The sequence below is a fragment of the Eriocheir sinensis genome, chromosome 66 (genome assembly GCF_024679095.1).
Source record: "Eriocheir sinensis breed Jianghai 21 chromosome 66, ASM2467909v1, whole genome shotgun sequence".
Lineage (NCBI taxonomy): Eukaryota > Metazoa > Arthropoda > Malacostraca > Decapoda > Varunidae > Eriocheir > Eriocheir sinensis.
The window spans coordinates 6,700,015-6,715,732 of NC_066574.1; the positions used below are offsets into that span (position 1 = coordinate 6,700,015).

Genomic DNA, 15,718 nt, shown 5'->3' on the forward strand with positions numbered 1-15,718 from the left:
CACTAGTATTGATGAGGGTTAAAATAAGAACATTAATACTTTCCTATGTATACCCCAGCAATTTCCACGAGAGGCGCCGAGTCGTTTACAAATACAGGCTATGGTACGACGTCACTCACTCGCCACCAGCTGCCAAATAACATTGAGCGCCGCGGTGTTGATGGAGGGCGGGAAGAAGGATGGTTTATTGGCGTAGGTCCTGAAGTCCTGCACGAGCCCCTCCGCCTCCCGCACGATGACGTCACCCAGGCGGGACGTGCCCATGCCCAGGTCGCGGAGGTTGCGCAGCAGGAACCGACGAAGTGTTTGCCACCGCTCCCCGCTGCTGAAGATGACTCCTGAAGAAGGTTGAGAACTTGAGAAGAGGGTGGGATGAGGAGGGCAAGGGGGTGTTGTACTATATAAAAAAAAAACTTCGTACACTAAGAGAGGACATCCGTATCTATAAAAAGTAACGTTCTGGAAGAGGGGAAGGAGGGAAGGAAGGAGAGAGGAGGGATATATTTGAGAAGGTGAGATGATGAGAGCAAGGGGTGGCTATACTATACGTCTGGGGTGTCATACTATAAAAAAAAAAGCCTTCCGTGTCTATAAAATATATCACGTGAAGGAAGAAGGGAAGGAGAGAAGGTAGGAAGGAGCAAGGAGGAACATTTCTGACACCTTTGTAAATACTTGTAAACATAAAATTTCCATCGTGATATAAGAAGTGAAAATAATGATGATAATAGCAATTAGCAGGTAGAATATATACGACAAAGATCACAATGAAATATGGAAGAGAATTAAAAGATGATGAAAATATAGAACAAAAAGAAAAAGAGGATAGCCTAGTCAATATATTTGTATCAATGTATGTATCCAAATGTATCGATCCACCTCAGTTTGCTTTATTTCAGCTATGTCAGTCTACTTATTCCTCTCTCTTGCATGACACTCTTACCTACTCTTCTTTTCTCTTACCTGCTGTCTTTCCGTTCGACAGAAAATTGAGAAACTTCCAGTCGGGTCGGTCGGTGAATTCATACCTAGAGAACGCCTCCTTGATCGTCTTGTAGTTGCACATGAAGACAAAACGTTGACTCCCGACGCGGCAGCTGCAAGGGGAACAGAAGAGATATATTGCCTGGGGGTTAGGATAGATAGCAGAACCTCCCATCTTTGTTACACTACCTATAAACTTCAATCAATCAAAGAGCAAAGATCATAATGAAATATAGAAGGAGAATTAGAGGATGTTGATTTACAGATTAAACACTGCTGGGGCTTGGGTTAGATAACAAGACCTCCCATCTCTGTTGTATCTCTTTTTACAACAATGAACTTTAATTAGTCAGACAATCAATCAGTTAACCAATCAGTCAGTCAACCAGTCAGTCAGTCAACCAATCAGTCAGTCAATCAGTCAACCAAAAAAGGTGAAGTACAGAATAAAAGAAAAAACTTGATAAAATATGTTTAGGCTATTCTTCTTTGTCTCGCCTTTTTTTTAACAACAATAAACTTCGATGAATTAAAGGACAGAGATCATAATGGAATATAGAAAATAATTAAAACAAGAAGATGATGATGTACAGAATAAAAGAAAAACAGGAACGTGATAAACTCTGTGTATTCTTGTATCTTTATCATATAGGTGTAGCCTAATATATATTGCCTACTATCCTAACGTGTAGATCCATCTCGGTTTTCTTTATTTCAACTATTTAACCATCTATTCCTCTCTCTCTCTCTCTCTCTTTCTCTCTCTAACATCACACTCCAGCTAAACGTACTTATTATTGGTGCTGTGCTACGTGAAATTAAGATATATATATTTGCTTTCTTTTTCTTTCTTCTCTGCATATGTCACACACACACACACACACACACACACACACACAGTCTACAGATCCACCTTACCTAAATGTATCTCCGTACTTTTTCTGTAGCCTCCTGCAGGATTCTAGCGTGTTACAAAATGTTAAGCTGCCGATGATGGGGTACATCCGCGGGCCTGGCAGGAGACATTAGGGGGTTACGGTTTTGGTGAAGGCAGTGAAATTATAGTAGTAGATGTAGTAGTAGTAGTAGTAGTAGTAGTAGTAGTAGTAGTAGTAGTGGTAGTAGCAGCAGTAGTAGTAGTAGTAGTAGTAGTGTGATTAGTTTAATTCAAATATTTTACTGAACAAATAGTTTTAATATATATCACACGTTACCAACGATATCGGACATGTTATTTTTCACTCATTCATGAACTATCAGGCCGATGAGACATAGCTATAAAAAATCACGCTTTGTGGATGGACAGATGAAATGAAACTGACCATGATAGTAGTAGTAGTAGTAGTAGGTATTTCTAACATTATTTATTTTTATTATTTTTTTACATGTATTTTAATGGTATTGCATCCATTCTGTGACCCACCTGGAGGCAGCCCCGGCGGGTCCCTGCTAAGGTAGAAGGCCAGCAGCACCAGCAGCACCACCGCCAGCAGCGTCTCCACCAGCATGGCGCCGCGCAGGGGGCTCTGGGGGTCACACGAGGCAGCCCGTCAGCTAGGGATTGCACCCACAACGTTATACTGTGTGGGCCTTTCTTTATACGTGAATGAAAAACAATGGGAGATAAGTAAAAGATAAGCATGAAATAAGCTCTCACATCTTCAGCATTTCAGTGAAACACGACGGATTCATATAAGAGCAAACTCGACTGCCACTTTCTCTATTTTCATAATCGCTAAGGTAGAAATGCAACTTCTAGATTACGTTTAGGTTAAAGAGAGACCACTTAGTCTGAACCATAGCGTCTGTATTGTTTGAAAATCTGTGTTAATAGTCCATATAAATACGTGTATCTTTGTAAAAAAAACTCTTCGGTGAAAGCGCTGCTAGTTTCGATGCTGGCGCTGAACAGACAATCCGACTAACAGACAGTCAACTTTAAAACCGTCAAATTCTTCATTCACATGAGGTAAAATAGTGCTAGGAGTGCTTCATTTTGTTTTTGTGAAGAATAAGTCTGAAAACAACACCCTCTCGCTGACGCGCTTGACAAAAATACCTGCCCGTGCAGATATTTGGTCCACTGACGCAGAAAACAAGTCATCAGCTGCCGGAAGTTCGTGACCCGGCCAAGCATGGCTACAGGAAGGTGTGCATTATACTTGATGAAATAAGTTTATACTCCACTAGAAACTGATGTTGCCCAGTTTGCCTTGCTTAGCAGTGAAGACAGGCAGCTACCAAACGGAGCTTCTGTGTTTTGAAATTTGCAAGTGTTTCTGTGAATATCAATTAAGCGTCCCAACGTGGTCTCTGAATGCGTTGCCAACACGGCCGTCTTAGCATATCTGACGTAAAAACACACAGCAGACTGGTCCACGCTTTGCTCAGGCCGAAAAGTTTTTTGCTGACAGAATCGGTCCACTGATCTCAAGGAAACTCCGTCCAGGAGAGTACTGGCTGGCAATCACGAGTTTAGCACGAGATTGGACCGTGAGTGAATGACACACACACACACACACACACACGTGGCGCAATTGGTTAGAGCGCTGCGCTGCCAGGATCCACAGTCTGACAGGGCGGCGGTTCGAGCCCGCTCAAGCCGGATTCTTTCCGTTGACTAGGAGTGGTTACTGTCCCCCCTTGAGCAAGGAGGATGGGGTGTGTGGTGTGTGAGGTCCTCGCAGTGCCCATAGAGCGATGATATAGAACACTTGCTCATGTCCGGAGGGTACCTGCTGGCGATTATGAGTCCAACTCGCGATCAGGCCGTGGTGAATTACACACACACACACATGTAGGTTATGCGGTATGTGAACATTTCGAGTGTCTTCAGAGCTTATTAAAGTATAGATATGAAGAATTTCGGTATTCATAGAGTGCATACCAACACGCATAAACACACATACCAATTTACGTAATTAATGTGGTTAATAGTGATTCTGCACAGCAAGACATGTGTAAGCATATTTCCGATGAATACAAAGCTCATCACGTGCTTCTCCACCACATGCAAGGAGTATTTGTAATAAAAATAACTGCAATAATAAAAAAAATGTACCTACAAACAGTAGTCTAATATAAGTATGTACATTTCTCTATGGTGATACTCTTAACCAAGGTCTCGCTCGTAATCTCCGACAAAAGCAAGGCACGCCGCACACGTATCAGATCGTTGGACTCACGGGCTAATCAACTCAAGTGCGGCCGCCGAGATAACTGCTGTAGCCTACTTGCTATTGCACCCCGGAGTGTATTACCAAACCTGTCTTGCTCGGTATTTGCCATTGCTCCACGGAGTGTATTACCAAACCTTCTTGCTAGGTACTTGTTATTGCTCCCCGGAGTGTATTACCAAACCTTCTTGCTAGGCACTTGCCATCGCTCCCCGGAGTGTATTACTAAACCTGTCTTGCTTTACTCTTTTGCTCGTGCTTCAACTTTGTCTTTCTCCAATGAAGCCAAGCCATTAACCCGGTAGCAGCGACGGGCCAAATTTGTGGCTTTACCGTGTAGCAGCGACGGGCCAAATTTTTGTTATGATAAAGACCTCCCAAAATAGATGATGCATAAACTGATCACAAATGCGTTGATATATATTATTGAGATGGTGTGATTTTTTTTTTTTTCATTAATTCGCTTAGAGGGGCCTTTAATTAAGAAACATGATCCCCGCAGCTGCCGGGTTAAATGAAAAAAAGTATACGTGTTGATTTTGACAGGTTATGACATCTTCCTATTTCTGCTCGCCCGTGCTGCAACTCACCGTCGATCAGCAAATATCCTGTTGGCTAGTAGGCTCGCTTTCAGTCACTTTGTTTGTTTAGATAGTTACCAATGGCGGCGATCGACGCTATAGTTTTCCACGTGAAACTGGCCTATGGGGTAGTGGCGGCTGCAGAGGAAACGAGAGTTGTTGAGAGTGTGTGGCAAGGTGCGGGGCTAGGCTAACCCCGCAGCCGCCACTACCCCATCGGCCAGTTTTACGTGGAAATACTATAGCAGCGATAACAGCCATTGGTAACGATAAAAAAAGTAACTGTGAAAGCGGTCCAAGGTCATGGTCGCGAACCTTCCTGTATTAGTTAACGAAGGAAGTTCAGGAGCTTTGTGAGTGCTAAAAACAAACAAACAAAACAAAATAAAAAAAGAAAGATAAAAAAGCGAGAAAAACAATACCTGCTAGTTTTTATAATCTTTACATATGATTGATTGTTGATTGTTACAGGTATACAACAAAGGAGAAGGGAGGAACCTGCCACCCCAACCCCCAGGCAGTACATAGTGTGACTGTACAATTGCTGACATATATGTAGGGAGCACCATGAAACTAAATGAGTACGTGTAATGGTAGGGGGCAGACACAAGGGACTGTATAGAGCACTGCAAACAGGAATGAACAAAATACAGACATCACAACACTGACCCAAGTAGACCGACACACGTTCTCCCTGGGATGCTCGGGGACACACCCGCCTACTCGTCTGGCAGCACACACACACACACACACAGCCACACACAAGCACCACCCCTCAAGTCAGCTGGCTGGGGGTTGGAGGCAACTGCCACCACTCGTTACGCATAGTTACCAAAGATGATTGTACTCAGAACACTGCCGGTTACTGCCCCCAAAGCTATCGCATTCACACAAATAACGGCATTCACTCAAACTTATGATCTAAAACTCGCTTATCAATATCTTCTATAAGAGTGGAAAGCATATCAACGGTAAATAAGCTGAATTGACTGTGGTATCTGGGAATCATTGTCGCACGCTGAACGCTGCACTCCTATGCCCCTCCCAAGGCCGCCGCCCTGCCCTGCCCGACACTGCTGCGTCACCGTGATGCGCCGCCACCTGCGATGTCATAATCCCTGCATGACTACCGGACGTCGTTAGGTTATTCTGGCAAACTGGTCGTGTGCTCCGTCAATGAATGGTCTGCCTGTAATCGAAAAGTAATCGGTTACTAACCTATTACTGGCCCCAAAAGTAATCGAAATAATTGATTACTGAAAAAAACTCTAGTATCGCCCATTACTACTGAACGGCGCGAACGCCACTGATCGGCCGTTCCACTGCTGCCGAGGTTGTTGTTGTTGTTTGATAAATTTATTAGGCAATAGCCTCTGGCATTATGTGCAAGATCAGTTAAATACAATTGTGATCAAGGGCAGATTTTAGCTAAACCAATGGACACACACACACGGTGAGCGGCAAAAGGAAACGTGTCGAGGCGTCGTAGTTTCTAGCGACTGTAACTGTATAACATAAACGTTGTCTGACATGTGAGTTTCCTTTCAAACGCCTTAAAGTGCTCCTGATGCCTGAGCGCAGCCCCTGCAGGCGGTGTGCCAAGTGGCCCGGGTGGTAGTGGTGTCACTGCACGTCAGGCATGTGCCAGATGTGACCGATTCTCATATTTATTTTCTTCTCCTTTTCTTGTGGGCATGTAACTACCATACTTTCACATCTTATTTATGTTACGTCCCCTTTGTGAATAATAGGTTTTGCCAAATAAATGCCTCAAAAACACCTTCACCGACACCCCTCCTGAGGACGGATGGGGGGTGGGGTAAGGGAGACAGCAGGCAGCGTGCCCGTAGCGTGACGCTCGGCCAGTCGTCACGCCCATAGGCCCGTGATATGATAACCATGCATGCAGCACCGTAATAAGAGGCACAAGATGAATTTTTCTTTATTAACATCCACCACACCCACCCACAAACACACACACACACTAGTTCCATGAGCCTTGGCATCGTGTCCACTGAAGGCGAGATAAGAAGAGAGAACTGCCCAGGTGGATTTTTTTTTTTTTTTTGCCTATACGTAGAACTTTCATCGACACAAACGCCCTGCCCACCACTAAGACTAGACAACGCCATTCGGAATTTCATCCCACTTTAAGATTTTATAGAGTGAGTATTTACAATAGGCTACGAGAGGAAAATCGTGAAAAATGAAACTAACAGAAATCAAAGATCATGGGAGACATACATCATGGTTCTTATAATGATTGTATAGTAATATACTCAGTTATATATAGGCTACTCAGTTCACAGAATCTCCTTCCCACAAGAACAGACTAAAAAAGTGTTCATCGGTGTTACAAAATAAGGCATTAATAGTATTTACCGATATTCACATTATTACTAATCATCCGCTACTGAAGAGGTTGCTGCTCCTCAAAGAGTGCTAGTCCCTGGGCACAATGAGGATCTCCTGGTCTCTGGGCAAGTTGGTGTTGTGCACTGGGCGCGGGGTGAAGTCCACGCTGCGTCCCTCGGGCATGGCGAAGGTGAAATTTTGCAGGAGTGCGGCAGCGAAGATGTACAGCTCCATTCTGGCAAGTGATTCCCCGAGGCAGCTCCTTTTGCCTATGAGAAGAGTAGAAGCTATAGTCTGTTCAGAGTATGAAGTCGGTTCAAGGTGTGGCAGATTCCTGAATTCCCATGAGTGCGGCGCTGCCAGTTCGACCGCCAGTTATCAGATTAGCATCGTCTACCTACCTACCCACCCACAACCCACCTGTTTATCTCTCTCCCTCTCTCTCCCTCTCGACCCGGGGGAGGGAGCAATGGGAACAGCTCCAGGGTAACAAAAACAGAAAACAGAAAAGCCTGCTAAGCGCTATTACAGAAAGAAAAAGTAGTACAGAACAAGTGGAAAGAAGGGGGAGAGAGTATCAGGACACCTCTCCTTCCGAAATTGGCCTCTCTTCTGGCCTCTCGTTCTTATTTCTTTTGCTGGAGCAGTGCCTAGCGGATTTTGTTTTTGTTTTGAGCAATTGAGCTGCCTCCCTTTGCTGTAAAACAAGAAGAGGGTCAGTTTCATTTAGGGAGGTGCCTTGATATTCCCTTCTTGAAAGAGTTGAAACATACGTGTGACAAGAGACGAACATTTTTTTTTACAGTAAAGGAAATAGTTCAAGGGCAAAAAAAAAGGAGAGTAATGAAAAAAAGCCCGCAAATTACTTCAGCCATTCTGATTATGCTTTTATTATTGTACGAGAACTCAGAAGAAATAGGAAATTAAGAAAAAAGTACTTTAACCTTTCGTATTTGCCTGTAGTGCTTTACGAAGTACACATTTTTTTTCATTTTTCAAGACCGCAACAATTGAGGGAAAAAAAAGAAAAAAACGCAATGGCTCTGCTCATCAAGTAGAGTTAGTAGAACAGCTTTAAACAGAAAGGCCAGAGTCATTTGGAGAGGTGTCTTACGTACTCCTCTTTTGAAAGTGTTTAAGTCGTAGGCAGGAGGAAATACAGATACAGGATTTATACTAACTACCCATCACATGTCAACAGAGCGTCATAAGCCTCCTCACCAACACCGAAGGAAAAGAAGGCCTACTTGGGTACTCCTCGTTTGAAAGTGTTTAAGTCGTAGGCAGGAGGAAATGAAGATACAGGATTTATACTAATTACCCAGTACATGTCAACAGAGCGTCATAAGCCTCCTCACCAGCACCGAAGGGGAAGAAGGCCTCCTTGGGAACACTCAGCTTGCCAGACTCGTTCAAGAACCGCTCAGGGCGAAACTCCTCCGGCTCGTCCCAGTAGTTCGGATCGAAGTGACAGAAGTGGAAGTACCCGACGATTGCAGTTCCCTGAAAGAAGAGTGCGTGTGATTGTCTGTTTAACGAAAAGGCGGCGTATGATAGAGCAAGCCATGAAACTGACACTGCGGTAAATATTCTCTAGTGTAAGAAATACAGAAAAATAATGATATCCTGCTAGATAGTCTGATAGGTAGATAAGTAGAGAGAGAGAGAGAGAGAGAGAGAGAGAGAGAGAGAGAGAGAGAGAGAGAGAGAGAGAGAGAGAGAGAGAGAGAGAGAGAGAGAGAGTTTTGTATTATAAGAAATCCTTACACTACAAAATCATTCTGTAGCCTGTTGGGTTAGGAATATATTTACACATCATGCACTTGTTTTTCATACTATACAAACTCTACCCAGGGCCACTTCCACTCCATTATTCCCTTCTTTTCCCTTCCTTCCAGTTAGTTGAGTCATGGCCGCATCACAAGAGCCCTCACCACATTCCTCGGAGATCGGTTTCCTCACCTTTGGAATGAAGTAGTTGTCAAGGTAGGTGTCGTGCGCCGCGGCATGAGGGACGCCAATCGCCGCCACCAAGGACACGCGCAGCACCTCGTTCAACACGGCGTCCAGGTATGGCAGCCTGCGCCCCGCCACGCAGGAAGGGAAGGGCAGGGAAGGAACGGCAGGTTAGGAGTGAGAGCAGGAGGGCTACACAGAATGGAGTTTATGGACAGTCTTTTGCTGGGTACTGGTGTAGGAGAGTTAGTGGCCTATATCTCGTGAGGAACACGTTTGAAAGGAATGTATGGCGCTCCATGATCGCCGACGTCCCTTCAAAAGGCGTTATTTCCGCCCCCACACATTGTACCGTGAACACACAGCTCACCTTACGCTTGCAACCTTGCCTCCACTGTGAATTCAATCAAGAGGAGCAGCGGGAAGGAGTATAGGCAAACCAGCACGAAGAGAGAGAGAGAGAGAGAGAGAGAGAGAGAGGGGGGGGGGGGGACGTACTGTTGGCGGTGGGCGTGGGAGGGCAGCGTGTCGCGGGGCACCACCCTGTCCAGCTCCTCCTGCACGCGCCGCTGCACCGCGGGCCGGTGGGCCATGTGCAGGATGATCCAGCGCGTCATGTTGGACGTGGTGTCGTAGCCGGCCGCGAACAGGTCAAAAATGGTCTTGATGAGGTCCTGCTCTGCGGAGACAACCCAGAGAACACAGCATATGAATCTTTCTATCACTTTCTTTTTCTATCTAATTCTATTTATCTCTCTCTCTCTCTCTCCGTCCACCTATCGAGAGAGAGATATAGTTGTCTCGATTTACTCGGGTGATAGGTTTTGAAAGGTTACATGTACATTTAACCTAATAACGAAGAAAAATCATAACATTGAACAAATAGATAAAAAAAAAAACTCCACTGGCCTTTTGGAAGGAGTAGCTATACGCAGAGATATGAGGTGAGACAGGAAACTGAAATAGCTAAACTCGCCTCAGAAACTAAACTACTAATGGAGAAGCGCAAAAATAAGAAGGTACTGTGTTTTCTGGTGTGTGTGTGTGTGTGTGTGTGTATTTACCTAGTTGTTTACCTAGTTCTGACATACGGGAAAAGAACTACACTCGCGCTGTCCCGTCTCCATATCCGCTCGTGTCCAACTTTTCCTTAAAATCATGTGTGTGTGTGTGTGTGTGTGTGTGTGTGTGTGTGTGTGTGTGTTGCCTACCGTTAAAGACCGAGTTGGGTTCGTCCTTGCGGTTCTCCATCTCCAGCAGGAACTCGTCCAGCACGTCCCTGGGGCTGGCGGGGTCCAGGGAGGCGCGGTGCTCCCTCACTGCCTCCTGCGGGACCACACACGGGGGCATCATCACACACACACACACACACACACACACAGGAAGCGAGGAAAGAGTGAAGGGAAAATACAAAGATATGACGAGGAAGAAAGAAAGTAGGCTAATGAGAAGGAGGAGGAGGAGGATGAGTAATGAGAGAAGAGAGGAACATGGGAAGAGGGCGCATGAAAAGCCATGGGAGGACACACATAACAACCTTCCCAAGTCACACACTCAACCAATCAATCAATCAATTTCCCATTAAGTCCAATCAGTCAGACACCCACTCGTTCAATCCCCCTTGGTTGTAAAAGAGCCAGGCAGGACACGTCGTATTCTATAGCAACGGTTATAAGCTAGATGGCGCCACTATAAACACTTGCCTGCGCCATGACGGGCTGGGGCCGAACACCATCCAGCCCCCTTAAGCAAGCCTACCGGCGCTATAGGCGTAGACGTAAAAAAAGAAAAAAAAGAAAAATTAAGATTCAACAAAGACATAGGCAAGAATTGGTTCACTAATAGAGTGGTGGATGAGTGGAACAGGCTTGGCAGTCATGTCGTGGGTGCCAATACCATAGATACATTCAAGAAGAGGTTGGATAAATTCATGGATAGTGAGGTTAGGTGGGGTAAGTATTAAAACAACATTATCTATCTGTGTCTATCTATCTATCTGTTTATCAATCTATCTCTCTATTTGTTTTTCATATTTTTATTCTCTTGTATTCTGCCTTGTATTAGCCAACCAGCCTCTTGCAGACTCCTTACGTTCTTCAACATATCGGCGCACAAGCACACACACTTGACAAGACTTCCGTAGGAGTTGTGGTCACGTCTATGGGGAGTGGTTTCATGACCCTGGTGGTAGTTTGGCAAAGCTTCTGTACCGTGATCGTGAAAAAACACAGTCATGAGAATCCGATTAATCTCCTTTTGTGGCGTTTGGAAATAATTGAGACTAACACACATACACACACACACACACACACACACACACCTTAAACTCATAACAAAAACTAGGTCCAAATCCCTCTATTCAGGAGCAGTAAGTAGCTAATGACCTAATGACCTAAGTCTCCAAAACTACCAGGCCTTCTTGCACCCCTCACCTCCATTATCTCCCTGGCAGACTTCAGGAACACCTTCATCGTCTCCTCCCGACACAGGCGCCGGAGGAGGGGCTGCGGGATGTACCTCAGCCAAGGGAAGAAGTCAGGCAGAGCGAGAAGCGCAATGTACTCCTGAAAATTTTGGAGGCGATGTGCGAACTCCTGGATCTTCGCGTCGCTCAAGTCGTAACGCTGACCTGAGGGAAAAAAAGAGAAAAAAAAAAGATGAAAGACAGATAGAGAGATAGACTGATAAACAGACAGATAAATAGACACAGATAGATAATGTTGTTTTAATACTATACCATGGACAAAAAAAAGAGTACTAAAGATAAACAAACAAGAAAACAAGTTAATATTATAATGTAGTACACGAACACACACACACACACACACACACACACACATACACAAACAAACAAACACACCTTAAACTCATAACAAAATCTGGGTCCAAATACCACATACATTCATATACAAACAACTTGCAAACACATAAAACAGCCAAAGTTACGATTAAAACAACAACAACAACAACATTCAGATATAAGATTATAGGCTACACTTTTCAGGGGGAGGGGGAAGGGGGGGAGAAAAGGGATGGGGGAGCAGGGTCAATCATACTCACTATAGCCTACTCTTGATTCTAAAGCCAGATTAGTTTAAACGTTGCCTTATTATTTATTTACAATTATGTGCCTAGTTTGGCTTCATTAGTTTTTCGGGACCCTCGAGCATATGTTCATTCCTCCTCCTCCTCCGCCACAGAAGGGAAGCATAAGATGGCGGAATTGCTGCGCGGAAATTCACCATTTTAAGGAAACAGTGGAAAGAGGGGTCGGTGGCGGCAGGGTTCCTTCTGTTCACTCCATCTTTCACGTCCATCTCAAAACTTACAAACACTGCAACAACCGCTGTCACCACTTAGTTCATCAATTTTAATATTCCTGCTAACGTTTGCGGCGTCTCAAGTATTCAATCTAACCCTTGAGGCGGACGAGGATGTCTCTAGCGCGGGGCCCGAAGAGGAGGAGGCTGCCGGCCCTAGCCCAGCAGCGGTGCAGGCCGGCGACACCTTCACGGAAGAGGCCTCCTCCACCTCGACATCGTCCCCGAGACATCCCGAATTAGATACCCGCCAAATAGACGCCCGTAAACAACACACCCGTTAATCACACACCCGTTAATCACACGCCCGTTAATCACACGCCCTGAACCAGTGCCCGTGCCAGAGCCTGAACCAGTGCTCGTGCCAGAGCCTGAACCAGTGCTCGTGCCAGAGCCTGAGCCTGAACCAGTGCCTGTGCCAGAGCCTGAGCCTGAACCAGTGCTCGTGCCAGAGCCTGAGCCTGAACCAGTGCCTGTGCCAGAGCCTGAGCCTGAACCAGTGCCCGTGCCAGAGCCTGAGCCTGAACCAGTGCCTGTGCCAGAGCCTGAGCCTGAACCAGTGCCTGTGCCAGAGCCTGAGCCTGAACCAGTGCTCGTGCCAGAGCCTGAGCCTGAACCAGTGCCCGTGCCAGAGCCTGAGCCTGAACCAGTGCCCGTGCCAGAGCCTGAGCCTTAACCAGTGCCCGTGCCAGAGCCTGAGCCTGAACCAGTGCCCGTGCCAGAGCCAGAGCCTGAACCAGTGCCCGTGCCAGAGCCTGAGCCTGAACCAGTGCCTGTGCCAGAGCCTGAGCCTGAACCAGTGCCCGTGCCAGAGCCTGAGCCTGAACCAGTGCCCGTGCCAGAGCCTGAGCCTGAACCAGTGCCTGTGCCAGAGCCTGAGCCTGAACCAGTGCCTGTGCCAGAGCCTGAGCCTGAACCAGTGCCTGTGCCAGAGCCTGAGCCTGAACCAGTGCCTGTGCCAGAGCCTGAGCCTGAACCAGTGCCTGTGCCAGAGCCTGAGCCTGAACCAGTGCCTGTGCCAGAGCCTGAGCCTGAACCAGTGCCCGTGCCAGAGCCTGAGCCTGAACCAGTGCCCGTGCCAGAGCCTGAGCCTGAACCAGTGCCCGTGCCAGAGCCTGAGCCTGAACCAGTGCCCGTGCCAGAGCCTGAGCCTGAACCAGTGCCCGTGCCAGAGCCTGAGCCTGAACCAGTGCCCGTGCCAGAGCCTGAACCAGTGCCCGTGCCAGAGCCTGAGCCTGAACCAGTGCCCGTGCCAGAGCCTGAGCCTGAACCAGTGCCCGTGCCAGAGCCTGAGCCTGAACCAGTGCCCGTGCCAGAGCCTGAGCCTGAACCAGTGCCCGTGCCAGAGCCTGAGCCTGAACCAGTGCCCGTGCCAGAGCCTGAGCCTGAACCAGTGCCCGTGCCAGAGCCTGAGCCTGAACCAGTGCCCGTGCCAGAGCCTGAGCCTGAACCAGTGCCTGTGCCAGCGCCTGAGCCTGAACCAGTGCCTGTGCCAGAGCCTGAGCCTGAACCAGTGCCCGTGCCAGCGCCTGAGCCTGAACCAGTACCCGTGCCAGAGCCTGAGCCTGAACCAGTGCCTGTGCCAGAGCCTGAGCCTGAACCAGTGCCCGTGCCAGAGCCTGAGCCTGAACCAGTGCCCGTGCCAGAGCCTGAGCCTGAACCAGTGCCCGTGCCAGAGCCTGAGCCTGAACCAGTGCCCGTGCCAGCGTCCGGTGAAACACACTGACTGGCACACACACAAACACAAGACTGAGTCCGTTAAAACACACTGACACACACACACACAAACACAAGACTGAGTCTGTTAAAACACACTGACTGGCACACACACAAACACAAGACTGAGTCTGTTAAAACACACTGACTGGCACACACACAAACACAAGACTGAGTCTGTTAAAACACACTGACTGGCACACACACAAACACACACAAACACAAGACTGAGTCCGTTAAAACACACTGACTGGCACACACACAAACACGACTGAGTCTGTTACAACACACGGACACACACACACAAACACAAGACTGAGTCTGTTAAAACACACTGACTGGCACACACACAAACACAAGACTGAGTCTGTTAAAACACACTGACACACACACACAAACACAAGACTGAGTCTGTTAAAACACACTGACTGGCACACACACAAACACAAGACTGAGTCTGTTAAAACACACTGACACACACACACAAACACAAGACTGAGTCTGTTAAAACACACTGACTGGCACACACACAAACACAAGACTGAGTCTGTTAAAACACACTGACACACACACACACAAACACAAGACTGAGTCTGTTAAAACACACTGACTGGCACACACACAAACACAAGACTGAGTCCGTTAAAACACACTGACTGGCACACACACAAACACAAGACTGAGTCCCTCTAAACACAATGACCGGCACACACACAAACACAGCCTGAGCCTGAACCAGTGCCCGTGCCAGAGCCTGAACCAGTGCTCGTGACAGAGACTGAGCCTGAACCAGTGCCCGTGCCAGAGCCTGAACCAGTGCTCGTGACAGAGACTGAGCCTGAACCAGTGCCCGTGCCAGAGCCTGAACCAGTGCCCGTGCCAGAGACTGAGCCTGAACCAGTGCCCGTGCCAGAGCCTGAACCAGTGCCAGTGCCAGAGACTGAGCCTGAACCAGTGCCCGTGCCAGAGCCTGAGCCTGAACCAGTGCCCGTGCCAGAGCCTGAGCCTGAACCAGTGCCCGTGCCAGAGCCAGAGCATGAACCAGTGCCCGTGCCAGAGTCAGAGCCTGAACCAGTGCCCGTGCCAGAGTCAGAGCCTGAACCAGTGCCCATGCCAGAGCCTGAGCCTGAACCAGTGCCCGTGCCAGAGCCTGAGCCTGAACCAGTGCCCATGCCAGAGCCTGAGCCTGAACCAGTGCCCGTGCCAGAGCCTGAGCCTGAACCAGTGCCCATGCCAGAACCTGAGCCTGAACCAGTGCCCGTGCCAGAGCCAGAGCATGAACCAGTGCCCGTGCCAGAGCCTGAGCCTGAACCAGTGCCCATGCCAGAGCCTGAGCCTGAACCAGTGCCCGTGCCAGAGCCTGAGCCTGAACCAGTGCCCGTGCCAGAGCCTGAGCCTGAACCAGTGCCCGTGCCAGAGCCAGAGCATGAACCACTGCCCGTGCCAGAGTCAGAGCCTGAACCAGTGCCCGTGCCAGAGTCAGAGCCTGAACCAGTGCCCATGCCAGAGCCTGAGCCTGAACCAGTGCCTGTGCCAGAGCCTGAGCCTGAACCAGTGCCCATGCCAGAGCCTGAGCCTGAACCAGTGCCCGTGCCAGAGCCTGAGCCTGAACCAGTGCCCATGCCAGAGC

At 47.8% G+C, this 15,718-nt stretch overlaps 1 protein-coding gene across 15 annotated transcripts in view; it reads right to left on the minus strand.

Annotated features, from left to right (window-relative positions):
* The window catches only part of LOC126987775 (cytochrome P450 2L1-like), a 31,736-nt gene that overhangs the window by 4,583 nt on the left and 11,435 nt on the right, over positions 1-15,718 (minus strand). For 2 of the 15 annotated variants that reach the window (XM_050845092.1, XM_050845091.1), the window contains 3 exons: positions 1,903-1,996; positions 964-1,097; positions 120-338 (listed from right to left, as the gene is read on the minus strand). The exons of 1 other annotated variant lie outside the window; for it this stretch is intronic. In XM_050845092.1, coding sequence (XP_050701049.1) covers positions 120-338; positions 964-1,097; positions 1,903-1,996 — 447 coding nt within the window. Of the gene's footprint in view, positions 1-119; positions 339-963; positions 1,098-1,902; positions 1,997-2,407; positions 2,579-5,410; positions 7,366-8,454; positions 8,600-9,058; positions 9,177-9,550; positions 9,732-10,263; positions 10,379-11,484; positions 11,682-15,718 lie in introns of those variants that run through there. 12 more of the 15 variants (XM_050845095.1, XM_050845093.1, XR_007741151.1 and 9 more) reach the window with 11 other exon arrangements.